Raw genomic sequence first — 22,234 nt, forward strand, 5'->3', positions numbered from 1 at the left:
ATCAGTACTTTCTTCCCACACCATATGGAAAAAATGCACACACACCTAGTTTCCCACATCTTGGACAGGCAGATTTAGGTTTAAGGTCACCAGGTATTAGGCTGGGTTCACACTACGTTTTGTACTTACGGTCCCGTATATGGCTGGGAGGAGGGGGCGGGGCTTAATTGCGGCGCCCGCACTCAGCCGTATAGGGGAACCGTATTTAATGCATGTCTATGAGCCGACCGGAGTGAACCGCAGCCTCCGGTCGGTTGCGTTTTCGGCCGTATGCAGTTTCTCGACTGTAGGCAAAAACGCGGTCGACAACGTTTTTGCCTGTGGTCGGGAAACCGCATACGGCCGAAAACGCAGCCGACCGGAGGCTGCGGTTCACTCCGGTCGGCTCATAGACATGCATTAAATAAGGTTCCCGAATACGGCTGAGTGCGGGCGCCACGATTAAGCCCCGCCCCCTCCTCCCAGCCATATACGGGACCGTAAGTACAAAACGTAGTGTGAACCCAGCCTTAGGCTGGGTTCACACCATGTTTTTGCAATACAGTTTCAGTATCAGGTTTTTGATGAAAAATTGATTCCTCAAAACTGGACCAAACTGTATCAAAACGTGTGTACAAATTTTAACCCGTATACAGTTGAAAAACCATATATGGTTTGAAAAATGATGTCCGGTTGCATCAGTTTTTTAAGAAAAAAAAACAGTATAAGTTTTTAACACAGTTTTATACACTCTATGAAGAAGGAACAGCTGTGACAAACAGTCTCACAAAGGGATAGAAATTAGTATGGGGCAGTACTCCTCATCAGACAAAGGTCCAAGTCAGCCTCCTTATAGAGCCAAGATATAATTACAGTGAAATCCGAAGAACAAACAACTGACTCCAATGCAGCATTACAGTAAATCTCCAGAAACCTCAACCAACCTGCTGGTCAAAAATATGTCTAAGTCAGTCTTTCCCAACCAGGGTGCCTCCAGCTGTTGCAAAACTTCAACCTCCAGCATGCTAGGAGTTGTAGTTTTGCACCAGCTGGAGGCACCCTGGTTGGGAAACACTGGTCTAAGTTGTAGGTATTTGACCCCTTAAGGACTCAGGGTTTTTCCGTTTTATGCACTTTCGTTTTTCCTCCTTACCTTTTAAAAATCATAACCCTTTCAATTTTCCACCTAAAAATCCATATTATGGCTTATTTTTTGCATCGTCAATTCTACTTTGCAGTGACATTAGTCATTTTACCCAAAAATGCACGGCGAAACGGAAAAAAAAATCATTGTGCAACAAAATCTAAGCAAAAACGCCATTTTGTAAATTTTGGGGGCTTCCAATTCTACGCAGTGCATATTTCGGTAAAAATGACACCTTATCATTATTCTGTAGGTCCATACAATTAAAATGATACCCTACTTATATAGGTTTGATATTGTCGCACTTCTGGAAAAAATCATAACTACATGCAGGAAAATTTATACGTTTAAAAATTTCATCTTCTGACCCCTATAACTTTTTTATTTTTCCGTGTATGGGGCAGTATGAGGGCTCTGTGATCTGAAGTTTTTATCGGTATGATTTTTGTTTTGATCGGACTTTTTGATCACTTTTTATTCATTTTTTAATGGTATAAAAAGTGACCAAAAATGCGCTTTTTTTGACTTTGGCATTTTTTTTGTGCGTACGCCATTGACCGTACGGTTTAATTAATTACATATTTTTATAGTTCGGACATTTACGCACGCGGCGATACCACATATGTTTATTTATTTATTTTTTTACACGGTTTTAATTTTTTTTATGGGAAAAGGTGGGTGATTCAAAGTTTTATTAGGGAAGGGGTTAAATGACCTTTATTAACACTTTTTTTTTACATTTTTTTTGCAGTGTTATAGCTCCCATAGGGACCTATAACACTGCACACACTGATCTCCTATGCTGATCACTGGCGTGTATTAACACGCCTGTGATCAGTGTTATCGGCGCTTGACTGCTCCTGCCTGGATCTCAGGCACGGAGCAGTCATTCGCCGATCGGACACCGAGGAGGCAGGTAAGGGCCCTCCAGGTGTCCTGTCAGCTGTTCGGGACGCCGCGATTTCACCGCGGCGGTCCCGAGCAGCCGGGTCACTTTCACTTTAGAAGCGGCGGTCAGCTTTGATAGCCGCTTCTAAATGGTTAATATCGCGATCGGCGATGTGTGGTATTAGCCGCGGGTCCCGGCCGTTGATGAGCGCCGGGACCGACGCGATATGATGCTGGATCGCGGCGCGATCCCGCTTCATATCGCGGGAGCTGGCGCAGGACGTAAATATACGTCCTGCGTCGTTAATGGGTTAAAAAAGGAGGAACGCGGCAGCTCGAGTTCTGCCTGGGGACCCTCATTCAATTTGAATACACCATCTACACACAGCTGTTCCAATCTGGATATCCTCTTACATTTCCAAAACCTGGAACTGGGAAAAGAGAAAAAAAAACAAAAAACAAGCAAACTGGAATTATGCCACGATGGTGTAACTCTAGTACAACCAGTCATTCCTAGCATAGCTTTGGCCCACACTTTACACATCTGCTATCCACCTTGATTGAACTAAATGAACATTAATGTGTCATTTTTCAACCGTAATAGAAAACATTTGGCTCCACCCACTATCTCAGAAACAAGTGAAAATTAGAGATGAAACAAGCAGGGGAAAACTGGTGTAATTGCCATATATAAGTTAAAGGCATGGTTCCTATCTATGGATCTTTTGTAGAATCCATCTAGCTGACCAACATGTCTTTCTGTAATTATTACAAAGTACAGTATTATCCAAATATTGCTGTATGTACAATGGTATGAAAGTTCATTGGGCAATATAAATATTAACAATATTAGACTCACTTGATGAAGTACAATAAAATATCAGTGACAAACTTTGCTGACTTGACGATCGGGCTTCCTGGCTCATTAAATGTGCGTGTGTTATGTTCTATGTATCGCACTTCCCACATAAGAGAAGAGACACGCCTGGAAGAAAAGAACAACATTTTGTCAATATTTATTCTCTTTAAAGAGAACCTGTCAGCTCCGCTACCTGAGCTTTCTGCATACCATTTCAAAACAGAGTCAGAGGGATGCTACTCATCCAAATAGAAAGTCCAATAGCAGCCAACAGAGTAAAGTTTCACATTTTTTATTAGCATCCCAATAAAGAGGAAGTGCAATGTTTCATCCACAGTGGGTCTTTGTCAAGCATAAAGTAAATACATTAATTTAGAAAATCTGCCTCCTCCTCATATTTCTGCTTCTTTCTTCCCCTTCTTGACAGCTCATCTCCATTATAGAAGCAGTGGTTGGGCTGATTATATTTTACTCTAGAAACGGTGGTCAGCCCAAGGACAGAGCAGTTTTAGCAACAACAAAAAAAAAAACCCTGAATAACCCCTTTAAATGTTAAAACACCTTCAAGTGTGAAATTTCACCTGTAGAATCTGTTTTCTAGCCGCTGTGTAATTGTACTGAGATCAGTTGGATAGGCCACAACAGTGCAGTACATTGGGTAAGCTTGAAGGTCTACAGGAGCCACAAAGGCAGCAGCAATATCTAAGTAGGTAAATGATTCAAAACAACAAGTTAGAAACTCATCTACTATTAAAGACCAGATCTCATATAATCACTTTAGGAATACCTAGAGTCATCAGCTGGGTAATCCCACCAATGATTCTTTCACATTCTTCATCTCTGCTTCTACTTCCCCATTCACCATCTAGGGACCTGTATAGTAATGATCGGAACTCACTTTCTCTTAACGGTACACTAGTACCCAGCTCTTCAGGGAACACTGCTAATAGTCAAAACAGAAGAAGAAAAAAAACAAAAAATACAAAAAAAACGACCCAATTAATCTGATTTCAATCGCATTTCATGTACAAAAAAGGTATAATAATAACCTTTAGATAATATTTTTCCATTCATTTTAGATGTATTTGTAATACTCAATTTAGATCTGGTTACATTAAGAATTCCAAAAATTTGCAAGTTAGACGCTTGAAAATACAAACCGTTACTGGGTATAACTTCCATGTCCCAAGGGCTCATCTTCTCCGCGTCACCATTGTCCCAACTGTAAGAAAAAAATTTCAGGTGCTATCAAACAGAAATCAATTCTTTAACCCGTTAACGTCAACAGACGTAAATGTATGTCCTGATGCGGTGGTAATGCACCAGGACGTACATTTACACCATGTACATAATGTGAGCACTGGACCGGTGCTCGCAACATGCATGGCAGGTCCCTGCTGCTATCAGCAGCTAGGGAATCACCAGTAATGGCAGACATCAGCGATCGCGCTGATGTCCGCCATTAACCCCTCAGATGCCGTGATCAACACAGATCACGGCATCTGCAGCAATGCGGGCATTTGAATGGACGATCGGCGGGGATCTGATCATCCAACATGGCGGCCAGAGGTCCCCTCACCTGCTCTGGCCATCATCCTGGGGTCTTCTGCTCTGGTCTGACATCAAGCAGACCAGAGAAGAAGATCACCAATAATAATGATCAGTGCTACGACTATGGATAGCACTGTTTAGTATATGTGATCAAATGATTGCTATAAATAGTACCTATGGAGACAAGTGTAAAAAAAAAAATATATATATATATTAGTTAAAAAAAAAATTTTAAAGTGAAAAAGCCCCTCCCCCAATAAAAATTGAAATGGCCCTTTTTCCATTTTATCCCAAAAAAGTGTAAAGAAAAACAACATTTGGTATCGCCGAGTGTGTAAATGTCCGAACTATCAAAATATAATGTAAAAGATCCCATACGGTGAATGGTGTTAACGTAAACAAAGGCCAAAATGTATGCTTTTTTGTCACTTTATTAAAAAATGTAAATAAAAAAAATAAAAAAGTGATCAAGAAGTTAAATATAAGCAATGGTACCAATAAAAACTACAGATCACAGCGCAAAAAAATTACCCGTCATAACGCCCAGTATACGGAAAAATGAGAATGTCATAGGTTGTCAAAATAAGGCAATTTTAAACATACTTCTTTTCTTAAAAAGGTTTGAATTTTTTCAAAGTGATACAATAAAAGAAAAGCATGTAACCATAGGTATCATTATAATCGTATTGACCGACAGAAGAAAACATGTTGTTTTTACCGTAAAGTGTACAGCTTAAAAATGAACCCTTGAGCTAAATTGAGGTTTTCTCTTCACTTTCCCCACATAAATAATATTTTTTTTGTTTGCGCCATACATTTCATAGTAAAAGGAGTGATGCAATTACAAATTACAATTGGTGAGGCAAAAATCAAGCCCTCAAATGGGTCCGTGGATGGGAAATATAGAAGAGTTATGATTTTTAGAAGGTGAGGAGGAAAGTGTGAATATGCAAAAATAAAATTGGCCTGGTCCTTAAAAGGGATACTCTGGTGGAAAACGTTTTTGAACTGAATGAACTGGTGCAAGAAAGTTAAACAGATGTGTAAATTACTTTGTAAAAAATCTTAATCCTTTCAGCACTTTTTAGCAGCCGTTTGCTACAGAGGAAAATCTTTATTTAAAAAAAAAAAAAATTTGTGTTGTCCACAGTGCTCTCTGCTGACACCTGATGCCCGTATCAGAAACTGTCCTGAGCAGGAGACAATCCCCATAGCAAACCTATGCTACTCTGGACAGTTCCTGACACGGACAGAGGTGTCAGCAGAAAGCACTGTGGACAAGACAAAAAAGAAATTGAAAAAGTAAAGAATTTCCTCTGTAGCAAACAACTGCTAAAAAGTATTAAAAGGATTAAAACATTTTAATAGAAGTATTTTACAAATCTGTAACTTTCTGGCACCAGTTCATTTAAAAATAAATAAATAAATAAATTAATTAATTAATTAAATTAATTTAAAAAAAAAAAAGGAAAAGTATGCGGCTCACGCTTAACTTGGCTTTTTGACAGGGTCTACATTATATGCCGAATTTATTAAATGCAATGTTTTAAGTTTTTCTGGCAAAAAAAAAAAGTTGTATTCTGATGCAACATCGGGCGTGGTTTATTTTCACGTACTATTAGCACACAGGCAGAGAAATAGACGAGAAGTCAAATAATAAAAAAGACTGAGAAAACCAGTCAGTAGCTTTAGCAACATACGCATAACACAAGAAAGTAAGAAAATTATTAATCCCCCCTTTCTGTTTCAATTATCCTTTATGGTAATATTTCTGCTAAAATGTACTAATGCAATAAGAGCTGTCAATATACAACGGCAGCTGTGCATTTACCTCAGAAGTGCTCTGTGACTTGTTTTTTATTTTTATTTTTTATTTTAATCAGCCTTTAACCCCCCCCCCCCAATAGGACACAGCCAATTCATCATTTTTGAGTTAGTTTTTTCCTCCTCTAAGCCATAAAATGTTTTTCCCTCTTCAGATCCATATGAAGACTTGCTTTTTGTGCTACCAATTGTACTTTGTAATGACACCTTGATTTTACCAGAAAATGTATGGCGCAACTAAAAAAATAAATAAAAAAATGCAAGTTACTGTAAAAAGGTTTTTATTCTGTGGGTCAATATAAAAAATTATACCCATGATCACATGTTTTCTATTATTGTACTGATTGTTAAATAAGGCAAACTTTATTTAATAAGTAAATAAATAAATAAAATAAAATCTCACACTAGAGACTGGACGAAAGTTTTCATTGTTTAGACTATGACCAATCAATAGAATGGGTGGGGAGAGAAGCATCCACTGACCGAGACAATCCCATAGACTTAGGTTTGTATTGTTAGCGAATGCTTCTCTCAGGTCATTCTAGCGATCGGCTCAGACCCTGACCGGCTAAAACTTTTGACATGTTTCTACAACAGAAGTTTATCAGGAGGTTCACGCCTCTTCATAAATCCAGCCTCAGAAATCTACAAAAGCCAGGATAAAAAAAGATAGAAGTTGCTTTCATGGACAGAATATGAAATGTTGGGTTTAGTAAATTCCCCACTTTCCTGAGGATTTTAATGCTAAAAGCTACAAAACTTTAATTTACAACTGCAAGTGAAAATTTTTTTTTATCAGTAAATGCTTACCACACATTGTAGCATTGAAAAAGGCTATCCGGATAATCTGGCTGTAGTGGTTCCTGGCTCTCAATAGTTCCAAACCACCAGGCATCATCAATTACAGACCGAAATCTGTCTCCTGCAAGGTATAAATTTTTAAATCAGTGAAAGAAAGTTAGAAATGTTAAAAGGGCAATATAGGCCTAGAAAAACAATGTAAGAGTGAGTTCTGTAAAAATAGGAAGTTTCTGTAGGGATGACAAGTTGCAGGAACCAAGAAGCAGTAGTGAACGGCAAGGACTGGGAGCAGTCGAGTATGGTTTGTTTTTTTGTTTTTGTGTTATTAATGGCACCCCTGACTAGGGCTTTTCTATGGCTTTAATTCCTCTTTAATAAGTAAACTGCTCAAAAAAAATTAATAAAGGGAACACTTAAACACCACAATGTAACGCCAAGTCAATCACACTTCTGTGAAATCACACTGTCCACTCAGGAAGCAACACAATTTCACATGCTGTTGGGCAAATGGAACAGACAACAGGTGGAAATGATAGGCAATTAGCAAGACACCCCCAATAAAGGAGTGGTTCTTCAGGTGGTGACCAGAGACCATTTCTCTGTTTCTAGGCTTCCTGGCTGATCTTTTGGTCACTTTCGAATGCTGGTGGTGCTTTCACTCTAGTGATAACATGAGACAGAGTCTACAACCCACACAAGTGGCTCAAAAAGTGCAGTTCATCCAGGACGGCACATCAATGCGAGCTGTGGCAAAAAGGTTTGCTGTGTCTGTCAGTGTAGTGTCCAGAGCACGGAGGCGCTACCAGGAGACATGGAGGAGTCCGTAGGAGGGCAACAACCCAGCAGCAGGACCGCTAACTCCGCCTTTGTGCAAGGAGCAGGAGAAGCACTGCCAGAGCCCTGCACACTTACCTACAGCAGGCCACAAATGTGCATGTGTCTACTCAAACGGTCAGAAACAGACTCCATGAGGGTGGTATGAGGGCCTGCTGTCCACAGGTGGGGGTTGTGCTTACAGCCAAACACCGTACAGGACGTTTAACATTTGCCAGAGAACACCAAGATTGGCAAATTCGCCACTGCCACCCTTTGCTCTTCACAGATGAAAGCAGGTTCACACTGAGCACATGTGACAGACGTGAGAGTCTGGAGATGCCGTGGAGAACATTCTGCTGCCTGCAACATCCTAAAGCATGACCAGTTTGGCAGTGTGTCAGTGTGGTGTGGCATTTCTTTAAGGGGCCGCACAGCCCTCCATGTGCTTGCCAGAGGTAACTTGACTGCCATTAGGTACCGAGAGGAGATCCTCAGACCCCTTGTGAGACCATATGCTGGTGCGGTTGGCCCTGGGTTCCTCCTAATGCAAGACAATGCTAGACCTCCCTCCTGTGGCTGGAGTGTGTCAGCAGTTCCTGCAAGAGGAAGGCATTGCTATGCTATGGACTGGCCCGCCTGTTCCCCAGACCTGAATCTGATTGAGCACCTCTGGGACATCATGTCTCGCTCCATCCACCAATGCCAGGTTGCACTACAGACTATCCAGGAGTTGGCGGATGCTTTTGTAAAGATCTGGGAGGACATCCCTCAGGAGACCATCCGCCACGTCATCAGAAGCATGCCCAGGCATTGTAGGGAGGTCATAAGGGCACGTGAAGGCCACACACACCACTGAGCCTCATATTTACTTGTTTTAAGGACATTGTTAGATCAGCCTGTAGTGTGGTTTTCAACTTTGATTTTGAGTGTGACTCCATATCCAGACCTCCATGGGTTGATAAATTTAATTTCCATTGATATTTTTTGTGTGATTTTGTTGTCAGCACATTCAACTATGTAAAGACGAAAGTATTTCATACATTTATCCATTCAGATCTAGGATACGTTATCTTAGTGTTACCTTAATTTTTTTGAGCAGTGTATGTACCACCTTGCAAACAAGTCCACTTTTTCCTGCCCCCTCTAATCTACAGTCCAATGTCTCACTACTCCTTATCTCCCTAATGTAGAAATTGTTCTTCTAAATCTGTATATGATCGGTCTTTAGAGAGAATAGTTCGTATGCCAAGATACCTACGGGCATATTTGTTACAGAGTCTGCCACTGTCTTATTAATCTAAACTGGGCTTACATAAACTTGTGCATACGCTGCAGAAGCCACCACACCCAGATGCGTTACCCTAGCAAAAATTTCTCCTGAAAAACTTGACTACACAGAAGGCTTTAGTTAAAATATAATAGTTAACTCTTGGATTCTGTACACCCTATTAGGAGTGTTCCATTTAAAATATACAATTTTGCATCTATAGCTCATGTGTTTACATTGCTTTAGAATACAGGTTGTGCAGTCTGTTTCTACAGTTACACTCCCCTCTATCTGCCCCCTAACTTGCAAAGCTAGCAAACATACAATAAATTAACTGGGAGTCTCAGCTTTTCTTAAGATTGCTATTAAGATGTTCAGGGGGTTCCTTTTACAGTTTTTTGATAAGCCTTCCCCTTCCCAGAAATAAAATTTTATAGTTTGTCTGACAATGCAGGGAATTAGTCAGATAGGCTTAAAACTTCATTTTAAAAAATGAGAGGGAATATCAGGTGATGGGTGGGATTATACAGTTAGTGGTGAGTAAATTCAAGGGTTTGTCTGCCTAATAACACACCCCTGGGTGATCCCTGTACACGCTCATGTCTTGAGAACGGAAGGGTGTATAAAGAAACTGTAAATAGGTGTGTGTGATCAGGGCACCCAAGGCTGTTTACCCTCTTAAGGACCCTATAGGACACAGGAAAATTCCAATTTAGCGTTTTTGCTTTTTCCTCCTCGCCTTCTAAGAGCCATAACATATTTTTTTTTTTTATCATCATTATTTTCTCCCCTACAGACGCATATGAGAGAATTTTTTTTTTTTTTGCGTGACCAATTGTACTTTGTAATTATATCTTACATTATAAAATTTACTGCAAAAAAAAAAAGGATAATTTGTGGAGGAAAATTGAAGAGAAAACCCCAATTTTTAAAACTTTGGCAGGTTTTGTTTTTACACAGTGCAGTTTTTCTAATATTGTAGCACTTTATAAGAACTCAAACTTTATTGAACAAAATAAGTATATTTAAAATTGTTCTCTTCTGACCCCTATAACTTTATTATTCATCCATACACAGGGATGTAGGAGGGCTCATTTTTTTGCGCCGTGATCTGTAGTTTTTATCAGAACTAGAGATGAGCGAACTTACAGTAAATTCGATTTGTCACAAACTTCTCGGCTCGGCAGTTGATGACTTATCCTGCATAAATTAGTTCAGCTTTCAGGTGCCCCGGTGGGCTGGAAAAGGTGGATACAGGCCTAGGAAAGAGTCTCCTAGGCCTGTATCCACCTTTTCCAGCTCACGGGAGCACCTGAAAGCTGAACTAATTCATGCAGGATAAGTCATCAACTGCCGAGCCGAGAAGTTCGTGACGAATCGAATTTACTGTAAGTTCGCTCATCTCTAATCGGTACCATTCTTGTTTTGATGGGGGGGGGGGGGGGTTGGTTGTTTTTTTTATTAATTTATTACTGATATATGATGGGATTAAAAATCAATATTCTTGGAGTTTGTTTCTTTATGTTTATGCTGTTTACCGTATGGGATCTTTAAAATAATATTTTTATAGATTGAACATTTCCGCATGTGCGATACCAAGTATGTTGATTTATAAAAATGTTTACTCTTTTTATAAATGGGAAAAAAGGGGAACATTTTTATTGGGAGAGGGGCGATCAGATCAGCCACCGGAATCGTCACAAATGCCCTGTTCAATACTGATCACGGCATTCGAGGGGTTAGTAGCAGACATCAGTGGGATCACTACAGTCTGCCATTACCAGCGGATCCCTAGCGGCTGATAGCAGCTGGGACCTGCAGTCTATGATGCGAGCGCAGCCCCTGCACTCGCATCATAGCGGTGGCGGGACTCAGGGTGTACAGGTACATCCTGATATGCTAAGTCCCAATCGCCCAGGGCGTACCTGTACCTGCACAACATGTTTCCTCTATGGGATTAGCCACCGGTCCTCTTTAAATGCATGCATGAAATTGATAATTTTACTGGGGCACAGGGACTATTCTTGAAATGCATTCTCACACAGTTTGTTCATTTCATTAAGTAGAACCAAAAATACATACCTATCCTCCACTGCCTACGTCGCGCTTCATCAAATTGCTGGCGAAGAACCAAGAAGTCTATCACATCTGGCATATCATGATATCTTGAACAAAAAAGCAATACGTTAGCAGCCATATAGCTAAAATAAGCTTAAAATAAAATAGAGGATTCAAAAGAATAAAATAACTGTGACCTACACTTTTGATCAATCTGCGCCAGGGGCTCTACATATGAGGACAGAAAATCTGAGGAACGCAAGCAATGCATACGGAACAGTCTAAGATGACACTGTAAGAAGTGACTCCATGACCTACTACAGTGGTCCCTCAACATACGATGGTAATCCGTTCCAAATGGACCATCGTTTGTTGAACTCATCGTATGATGAGGGATCCGTGCAACGTTAAATATAGGACGTTATACTCCCCTGTCCATCGCTGTCGCTGCGTCCCCGGGGTGTCCCCACCGCTCCGGAACGTCTCTTTTGCCTGGGATAGTCGTTCCTTATCGCCGCCATTACGTCACTAGCGCGCCGCTCCTATTGGATGACAGGACGGCGTGCGCGGCGACGTGATGGCGACGGCGATGCAGGGGATCCCGAAGAGGACGTCCTGGACCACCACGGACAGGCAAGTAACCATCTCCAGAGCTTATGGGGCACCGTAAACGGCTCTCCGGCGGCAGCTGAAGCAGTCTGCGCTGCCGGATAGCCGTTGTATGAGATGGCCCCGACATACAAAAGCATCGTATGTTGATGCTGCCTTCATCATGCGATGGAGGCCATCGCATGTTGAATTTATCGTATGTCTGGGCCATCGTAGGTCGTGGGGGGGGGTCACTGTACCAGTCCCTCTCTGAAAGTGTAAACCTCAACAGTTTCTGACAATAAATGAGTGTACATGGTAGAAAGTTCCTAAGCTTTTCATTGGCAGTAAAAGGCCTTGCCACAATTCATTATGAGAGCTACAAGAGCCAAATGCACAATTCCGCTTAATGTGAAAGATAAAAAGGGGACAAGCACCGGAGCACCCTGTGCCTTTATCTAGTGATATTGTGAATGTGTGGGGGTAAATATAAACCTGCTCACCTTAAGGTGTTATGCTCCGAGCACAAAACCGTGTAGCATTTTTAAATGCCAGTAGCAGCCTGTGCTCGTCCGTACCCCAGGTTCCGAGACGGTGTGTAGATAAGTGGAAGACCGCACGATCAGTGTGGCAGTAGGAAATTGGCACTTGCCTTGCGCTTGCTGGTAGTGGATCGTCATGGTACAAAAAACAATTCCAAGGTGGTTGCAGTAAAGCGGTAGCGTTTTATATTTCATACAGAGTAAGACAACGCGTTTCAAGTGGGTCTGAACCCCTCGTCCTCAGGTCAGGCACATGCTGAGGAAGAGGGGTGCAGACCCCCTTGAAATGCGTTGTCTTACACTGTATGAAATAAAGAACGCTATTGCTTTACTGCAGCCACCTTGGAATTGTTTTTTTTTATACCACGACGATCTACTACCAGCAAGCGCCAGGCAAGTGCCAATTTCCTACTGCCACACTGATCATGCGGTCTCCCACTTAAATGCACAATGCCACCACAGAAGACTCATTTAAAGATGCAGATAGAAATTGGGCAATCCCACTTCTGCAATAAACCAGTTTAATAGTAAAAAGTCTTCTAAGGTAGTACCAGCGTATTTTAAACCGCCAGATGGGGCAATATATACTTTTCTGCAGGAAGCCACAGATGGTAGTTAGCTCAGGATGGAGGAAGAGGCTGAAATCTGAGCCTGTGTCAGTAAGGACCTTAGGAGGAGTTTCTAGGATGGTGCAACAGAGTCTCTGGCAGGCAAAAGTCAGATAGCAGAAGGTTTATGAGCAGGATGGCAGAAGCTCAAGCCTGTGCATCTCTTCAGGCAGCCATCTTGCACCGCCCCCTCATTAATACAATATTTGTTTCGTCTATGGTACTGTAAATCACATTTACTTTTCTATTGTGTGAGTAAAGTGCAAGGAAGTAGAGCAATGCAAAAAAAAAAAAAAGATTTTTATGCTTACCGTAAAATCTCTCTCTTGAAGGATCCATTGGGGGACACAGACCATGGGTATATGCTGCTGTCTCTAGGAGGCTTGACACTATGGCAACAGAAAAGTCGCTCCTCCCAGCAGGGTATACCCGCCCACAGGAATCTGAGCTAATCAGTTTTAGTCCCAGAGCAATAGGAGAAGACCGACAGGTCAAAAGAAAAACCACGAACCGTCCGAGAAACCAGAAGAAAAAGTAACTGAATACACCCTCGGACAGTTAACTGAAATAGGAATATCAGAAAAAGGGTAGGAGCTGTGTCCCCCAACGGATCCTTCGAGAAAGAGATTTTACGGTAAGCATAAAAATCTCCATTTCTCTATTGGCTCCATTGGGGGTCACAGACCATGAGACGTACCAAAGCCGTCCCTTGGGTGGGCAAGGAAATCAATCAGGTGGACGGCTGGACCACCGCCACCTGCAACACCTTATAGCCCAGACTAACATCAGCTGATGCAAAGGTATGAATCTGAACCTAGCGAAAGTGTGCAAAGGCGACCATGTGGCCGCTTTACAGATCTGCGAGGCCGAAGCCTTGTTGCGGAGGGCCCAGGATGCCCCGACAGAACGGGTGGAATGAGCAAAAACCCTGAAGGGTGGGATCCACTCCTTGCAGCGGTAAGCTTCCGAAATAGCAGATCGGATCCACCGAGAAATGGTGTCCTTAGAAGCGGATGGTCCTTTACGACGACCTTCTGTAAGAACAAAAAAAGGAGTCACACTGCCGAAAGGAAGAAATGACAGAGATAGGTCCGAACAGCCCTCACCACATCTTGTTTTTGGTGCACACGTTCCCTGGGATAAGAAGGGGCCGGATAAAAGGACGGCAGGACTATGTCCTCATTGGCGTGAAAGGCCGAAACCGCCTTGGGTAAGAAGGACGGAAAACAACCTTGTCCTGGTGTACAACCAGGAAGGGAGAACGGCAGGAGAGAGCTGCCAGCTCTGATACTCTCCTAATAGAGGTAATAGCAATAAGGAATGCCACCTTCCTGACCTGGTCTGGGGAGAACCCAGACCAGTGTCTACCTCCTTAAGACACTAAGCTAAAACGGATAAGCTCAGATGCCTGTGGGCAGGTATACCCTGCTGGGAGGAGCCGACTTTTCTGTTGCCATAGTGTCAAGCCTCCTAGAAACAGCGGCATATACCCATGGTCTGTGTCCCCCAATGGAGCCAATAGAGAAAGTATGATACTAATGATATTAGAGATGAGTGAAGAGAGACTCTCTCCTAGGACTGTATCCACCTTTTCCAGCCCACCGGAGCACCTGAAAGCTGAACTAATTTCTGCAGTCCAAAGTCAGCAAACGCCGAGCCGAGAAGTTTGTGATAAATCGAATCACTGTAACTTGGCTCATCTCTAAATTATATAAACAATTTTTCTCAGCCAATAATGTGAATGTCTTGACAACTATCTAAGTATGCCCCCCTCAGTACAGGTGTCCCACTTGCAAAATAAGACTTCATATAGAGGCGCCCATCTTTGGGCAGCTTAGAATGTGTCTAAATTCATGAGCTTTGCCAGAAGGGAAGGGGTAGATTACAGACTTTTGTAAAAAAAAAAATAATATTTTCTATGAAAAAAAATGTATAGCTAAATAACTCACTTCATTGTAAATGCACCTCCAGTCAATTTACCAGTGTCTGAATCAAGGAAGGCTAGCTTAAGGCAGCAGAGGGTAGGTAGGCCCACTTCATATTTAATTCCAACAATCTTCATGAGTTCTTGCTCCTTCAAACAAAAACAAAATGTCACATTACTAAACCCATACCAAAAAAGAAAAGAAAAATAGTTTTCTGTGAAAATAAGTATATTAGGTTAAGCATATTTACATATGAAATCGGAAAATGTGACAAGGGGGGGGGGGGATGTGACATGGGGAGGAATGTGACAAGGAGGGGGGAGGATGTGACAAGGAGGTGGGAGGATGTGACAAGGAGGGGGGAGAATGTGACAAGGAGGGGAGAGAATGTGACAAGGAGGGGAGAGAATGTGACAAGGTGGGGGGAGAATGTGACAAGGTGGGGGGAGAATGTGACAAGGTGGGGGGAGAATGTGACAAGGTGGGGGGAGAATGTGACAAGGGGGAGATGTAAAATAGGCGGTGAGCATAAAATGGGTGGATAGATGTGAAATGGAGGCGATTGGACATGAAATGGGGGGATTTCACCATTTTTTATTTTTTTTTTTATTATATCGCATATCGCAATTGCAATATTTAGGCCCAAAATCGCAATTGCACATTTTCCCCATATCGTGCAGCCTTAATCACAAGGAACACTTTGTTATCCATCCAGGGGTCAGATGAACAGTTGGAGAGACCACTATGCACCACCTCTCTATGGCTAAGTCAGGCTGTTGGCTGAATACATAGCACAAAGTAAAACAGAAAGGTGGTGCAGCCTCGGACAATAGCAGACACCGGGCCCCGCCACTCCAACCGTTCCGCCAACTCCCAGAAGGATTACAAAACGCTGTTTTTGTGACTATACAGCAGCCTGCTTTATCAGCACAGATATGGCTAGAATAGGTTGTGAAGCCCTACTGCACTGTGTGTGCAGCTTTACAAGCCTATTTTCTGAGACAGTTGAATTTTAAAGGGAATGTATAAAAGGGATTAGAAAATGACCAGCTGTTTAACCCCTTAAAAAGGAGATGTCCAGTGCGAACTATTCCTATTCCATCCTGCCCGGGAAGCAAAAAAAAGAGAAAACAAACTTTCACTTACCTTCCTACATTCCCGCGGAGCTCCGCAACAGCTGATTGGTCGGCCGGGCTGTCTACTTACTACTTCTCTTAGCCCGGGACGTCACACGGCACTTCAGCCTATCACCAGCAATGTCCCGCCTCGGCCGGTGATAGGCTGAAGCGCCGTGTGACATCCCAGGCTAAAGGAAGTAGGATTTTTTGCAGCCCGGGCAGGATGGAATAGGAATAGTCCGCACCGGACATCTCCTTTAACGTCATCGGACAAATGTACGTCATGGTGGGGTGGTGCTTAACGCACCATGACGTACATCTACGCCATGAACATGACCACGAGCACCAAATCTGTGCTCACATCATGCACGGCAGGTTACGGCTGCCAGCAGCAGCCGGGGACCCGCCGGTAATGGCGGACATTGGCGATCGCGCACATGTCTGCCATTAACCCCACAGATGCTGTGATCAATACAGATCACGGCATCTGCGGCACTAAATATGGATGATCGGATCGCCCGCAGGGCTGCCACGGGGATCGGATTATCTGAAATGGCAGTCAGAGGTCCCCTTACCTGCTTCCGGGCGTCTCCTGGGGTCCTCTGGTCTGAGATCCAACAGTCCACAGCACAAGATCATCGATAATACTGATCAGTGCTATGCCCTATGCATAGCACTGAACAGAATTAGCAATCAAGTATAGAGAACAGCGTAAACGTTAAAAGAAAAAAATTCCAAAATTGACACTTTTTTGTCACATCATATTCCCAATTTTTTTTAAATAAAAAATATGTATTAAGTTTTATATATGCAAATGTGGTATCAATAAAAAGTACAGATCACGGCACAAAAAATGTGCCCCCATACAGCCGCTTACACGAAAAAATGAAAAAAGGTTATAAGTAATTAAAACAGAGGGATTTTAAACATACTAATTAAGTTTAAAAAGTTTGAGATTTTTTTTTTTTTTTAAGCTGTAAAACAAAAGAAAAGTATGTAATCATGGGTATCTGCTCTAGTGACCCCATGCCTTCACACCTCATCTAGTCTCTCCCTCCTGCTATCAGCCGTCACCTAACTAAAATCTTTAACCTCTCCCTCTCTTCTGGAGGTCTTTCCCTCCTCCTTCAAACACTCTATCATAACCCCACTATTGAAAAAACCATCTCTGGACTCGTCCTGTGCAGCCAACTATCGACCCGTCTCAAATCTCCTCTTTATCTCCAAACTCCTGGAACGCTTGGCATACTCCCGCCTTATCCGCTATCTCTCCGAGAACTCTATGCTTAACCGTTAACAGCCTGGGTTCCGCTCCCTTGACTCCACAGAAACGGCCCTAACCAAAGTCACTAACTATCTTCTGACGGCCAAATCAAATGGCAATTTCTCTTTCCTGATTCTCCTGGACCTGTCTGCGGCTTTTGACACTGTGGATCACAAACTCCTCCTCAGTAGTCTCCGCTCCATCGGTCTCACGGTCTCTGCTTTTGCCTGGTTTTCCTCCTATCTCTCTGGCCGCTCCTTTAGCGTCTCGTTTTCTGGTCTACTTCTTCTCCTCTTCCCCTTGCTGTTGGGGTTCCCCAGGGATCGGTCCTGGGTCCTCTACTCTTTTCACTCTACACATCGCCCATTGGAAAAACAATCAGTAGATTTGGTTTCCAGTACCACCTCTATGCTGATGACACCCAACTCTATACCTCTTCCTCCAACATCACCCCTGCACTCCTACAGAAAACCAGTGATTGTATCTCTGCTGTCTCAGAGATCATGTCCTCTTTATATCTGAAACGAAATCTTCCTAAAACAGAACTTCTTGTCTATTCTCCATGAACTGATACTGTACCTAACCCTGACATTTCCATCTCGGTATGTGGTACTACCATAACTCCCGGGCAGCAGGCTCGCATTCTTGGAGTTATACTTGCTTCTGATCTGTCTTTCACTCCCCATATTCAGTCTCTTTCACGTTCTTGTCACCTGCATCTCAAAAACATTTCAAGAATCCGTCCGTTTCTCACTACTGAAACTGCTAAAACTCTCATTATTGCTTTGATTCACTGCCGCCTCGACTACTGTAACTCTTTACTAATAGGCCTTCCTTTCTCCAAACTCTCTCCTCTCCAGTCCATCCTTAATGCCGCAGCCAGACTCATCTTCCTCTCCAGCCGCTACACCGACGCCTCATTCCTGTGCCAGTCACTACACTGGTTACCAATTCAGTCCAGAATACAGTACAAAATCCTCAGTCTCACACGCAAAGCTCTCCACAATGCTGCACCTCCCTACATCTCCTCTCTCATCTCTGTCTACCATCCTACATGTTGTCTCCGATCTGCTAATGATCTCACACTAACATCTTATATAATCCGAACTTCTCACTCCCGTCTCCAAGACATACTCGTGCTGCACCGGTTCTCTGGAATGCTATCCCTCAATCCCTTAGACTCAACAACAACATCCATAGTTTCAAACGTGGCCTAAAAACACAGACAGGCCTATAACATTCTCTAATTGGCCTCAACATATCCTCAATATATCCCCACACCTCTTGTTTGAATAGTTATTGTGTAATTTTATGTCTGATACTTGTCTTTGTTTGTACTCCGTAATTGTAAGTGCTGCGGAATCTGTAGGCGCTATATAAATAAATAAAATAAATCACTTTAATCGTATTGACCCACAGAATAACGAAAACATGTAATTTTTACCATAAGTTGTATGGCGTGAAAACGAAACCTTCTAAAATTTGCTAAATTCCATTTTTCTTTTCAATTTCGCCACACAAATAGTATTTGTTTGGTTGCGCCATACCATAAGTTGTATGGCGTGAAAACAAAACCTTCTAAAATTTGCTAAATTCCATTTTTCTTTTCAATTTCGCCACACAAATAGTATTTGTTTGGTTGCGCCATACATTTTATGGTAAAATGAGTGGTCATTACAAAGGACAACTGGTTGCGCAAAAAAGATGCCCTCATACTCGTCTGTAGATGAAAATATATAAGAGTATGATTTTTAGAAGGCGAGGAGGAAAAAACTAAAATTCAGATCCAACAAAAAAAATTTTTTTTTATATATCACTCAGTAGCTAATCCTGACCATGTACATCTAATTTTATGCGTCTAGCACCTTTATTATTTTTTTTTATTACAATTTTAATTTAGCTCACTAGTCTGAATTCCTCTCAAAGTGAGGGGGCGTGGCCTCACTGTGCAGGTCTCTGCCCCCTCCCTCAGTATGCTGTCTGCTCACATCTCCCCTAGCATTAGCAAAACTACAACTCCCAGCATGTCCTCACTGACAGTAGCGGGACACAAGCTGACAGTGGGAGGATTTTTCCTCCAGCTGTGAGCCCTGCGCTGCCAGCTGTCAATCAAGGAAGTGTGTCCATGACATAGGTGATGACGCATGGACACAGCAGGACTAGTATGTGTCCAAGCAGGCAGGGGGGCAGTTGTTTGACAAAAAAACAAACAAAATTTGGCTACTACTTTACTTGGAATCACTCAAAAATTGCATCAAGTAGTCAAGAAATACTAGACTGTAGAGCACAATTTCTGATAATCCATTGTAATAGAGATGAAAAAATCTCAATGTAACCCTAACCCTGAATACTAAAGTGCATTTCAATACCTTAGGTAATTGCTCAATTACTGGTAATTTATCATGCTGTGCAAGATTTCCTGAGAACTCACCAATACATTTATATTTTAATACAAAGCGTTTAGTTTATTTCCCCTAAATAAAATCCATAACAATGCATTGCATTTTTATCTGATGATTAATTATTGTATATCAGTATGAAGAGACTTACCCTTAGCTCCATTTTATGCCATGGCTGTTTCTTAGCATTGATCCTATAAATTTTATTTTTTTTGGCCATTTCAACATATGCTTCATGACCCTGGCGAAAATAGTATACCTGCAGATAACAATTTGAAAGAAATGCATTAATATCAGTTAAAAATTAAAATATAATACAGCTAAAACATACAACTACAGGTTAATCAATCAGTGCACAATTACCCTTTTTGTCATTTATATTATAACAAAGTGTGGTGCCCACCCTGAAATATCAACAAGCATAGTAATGTTGGCACTAACTAGTCACACACAATATATGGACCCAGCACACACAATAGACCACTGTAAACAAGTTTTCAGATAACGGCTTCCTAATCCACGGCGTACATATATGTCATAAGGTGGGTGAGGGAGCATGGCACAGGTGTGGGCTATCTGAATCCGATACCTCTCTGCAATGACTCAGATCACTCGAATGTCCATCATTTAACTGTGATGCCGCGATTGACAGTAGCATCTAAACAATGGTTGTCCCTTCATCCAAACCCCTGACGTGTCAATTTTAACACATGGCGAACTCTGAATAGATTATTGCCCTCCAAGTTTGCACAATTTATTTTTATACAAATATTTTATTTCTGGCTTCATCATAGTATTGTAAAGAGTAAAAGTGCAAAAAAAAAAAAAAACAACACACACAAACATGCCTTGAAACACTTTTACATTATATACATGGAATACTATATCTATCCTGATCGTTGACCATTTGTCTTGTGATTTGTATGTATGTGTATGATGTTATGTTACACCGTATAGTAAAAAAAAAATTGTAAAATAAAGCCTCATTTACGCTTTAACTTTGAAAGTCATGTGTACAAAAAAAAAAAAAAAAACATTTAGATACCTCATCACCCATTTGTGGAACAAAGGGACATCGTCTTGGCATAGTGTCCGTAATCCACACAGAAGGCAACCAGTCTTCCAGAGTTAAACCTTGCTCAGTAAGTGCTGCAACTGGTAAATGCTGTTAAAAACAAACAATACAGAATCGTTCCAAATTAGGGTTTTCTTATGGACACATGTAAGGAAATAATGTCAGCAAATTAATGTGGGGGAAATGTATAAGGGTACGTTCACATGGGCGGATTTTTTTGCAGGTTTTCCGCTGCATATTTGAAAGGGGACGGGCTCTTCTATGCTGTCCGCAGCAGATTTTCAGCGACTGAATTTACGCTGCCGAAAATCTGCCGCAAGCCCCACTGAAGTCAGTAGGGACTGCAGCGGATTTTCCGCAGCGTAAATTCCGCCGCGGAAAATCTGCTGCGGACAGCCGAGAAGAGCCCGCCCCCTTTCAAATACGCAGCAGAAAACCTGGAAAAAATCCACCCGTGTGAACGTACCCTAAAGGAATATATTCTTTCTCAGATGGCCATGCAAAAAATGCTCACCTAGCTGTGCTAAAAGTCTGATGTTAGCTAAAAATGTGTTATTCATAGGAAGTGAGGAAATAGGATTAACGCAGTTAGGGTGCCATAATAATGCAGCTGCAATCTACAAAAAGACACATAGGAAAGCCTGCATTTGGAGGGTTATAAACAATGACCCAGATATAGCAATCTGCATGAAACAAACATTGTCTTGTTTTGCCCATAGTAACAAGAGGCAGCTCAACTTTCATATCTTAAAGGGGTACTCCCGTGGAAAACTTCTTTTTTTAAATCAACTGGTGCCAGAAAGTTAAACAGATTTGTAAACCACTTCTATTAAAAAAAAAATCTTAATCCTTCCAGTACTTTTTAGGGGCTCTATACTAAAGAGAAATCCAAAAAAGAAATGCTTTTCCTCTGATGTCATGAACACAGTGCTCTCTGCTGACCTCTGCTGTCCATTTTAGGAACTGTCCAGAGCAGCATATGTTTGCTATGGGGATTTTCTCCTGCTCTGGACAGTTCCTAAAATGGACAGCAGAGGTCAGCAGAGAGCCCCTAAAAAGTACTGGAAGGATTAAGATTTTTTAATGGAAGCGATTTAAAAATCTGTTTAACTTTCTGGCACCAGTTGATTAAAAAACTGGTAAAATAAAAGCTGAGCTGTGATTGGTTGGTAGGGGAAAAACCAAACTGTCTTGGTTTCAGATGTGTTGATGAATGTATTGGTAAGGCCTCGTTCACACTATGGAATCTTCGCAAGGATTCTGCTCGGAGGATTCTGCAGTCCTAGAGCCAAAGGATTTCGGCAGAAGCCTCTTAGACTTAATCTAGGACCAGGAATATCTCTGAGCAGAGCGTCTGCAGTGTAAACATACCCTTCCATGAAAATTCCCTGTAAAGAAATTTGAGAAATAGGCATCTTACCTTTTTCTTTCTTTCCTTTGGTTTCTTCTTTCTAGGAGAGACATCTTTATCCTCAGCTCCCTTCTTCCTTTCCTTTTTACTTTGCTTCTGCTTCAACTTTTCATTGTT

The 22,234-nt window shown here is 41.9% G+C and overlaps 1 protein-coding gene across 4 annotated transcripts in view; it reads right to left on the reverse strand.

Moving 5' to 3' along the window:
• PHIP (pleckstrin homology domain interacting protein) overlaps positions 1-22,234 on the reverse strand; it is a 180,265-nt gene that overhangs the window by 30,468 nt on the left and 127,563 nt on the right. For 2 of the 4 annotated variants that reach the window (XM_056565928.1, XM_056565925.1), the window contains exons 23-32: positions 22,127-22,234; positions 20,677-20,796; positions 19,783-19,890; positions 14,875-14,999; positions 11,212-11,294; positions 7,056-7,167; positions 4,031-4,092; positions 3,658-3,813; positions 3,452-3,572; positions 2,871-2,996 (exon numbers count right to left, since the gene is read on the reverse strand). The exon at positions 22,127-22,234 is cut by the window's right edge and continues 118 nt beyond it. In XM_056565928.1, coding sequence (XP_056421903.1) covers positions 2,871-2,996; positions 3,452-3,572; positions 3,658-3,813; positions 4,031-4,092; positions 7,056-7,167; positions 11,212-11,294; positions 14,875-14,999; positions 19,783-19,890; positions 20,677-20,796; positions 22,127-22,234 — 1,121 coding nt within the window. The remainder of the gene's footprint in view (positions 1-2,870; positions 2,997-3,451; positions 3,573-3,657; positions 3,814-4,030; positions 4,093-7,055; positions 7,168-11,211; positions 11,295-14,874; positions 15,000-19,782; positions 19,891-20,676; positions 20,797-22,126) is intronic. The other 2 variants (XM_056565929.1, XM_056565927.1) reach the window with 1 other exon arrangement.

The sequence above is a fragment of the Hyla sarda genome, chromosome 3, assembly GCF_029499605.1.
Source record: "Hyla sarda isolate aHylSar1 chromosome 3, aHylSar1.hap1, whole genome shotgun sequence".
Lineage (NCBI taxonomy): Eukaryota > Metazoa > Chordata > Amphibia > Anura > Hylidae > Hyla > Hyla sarda.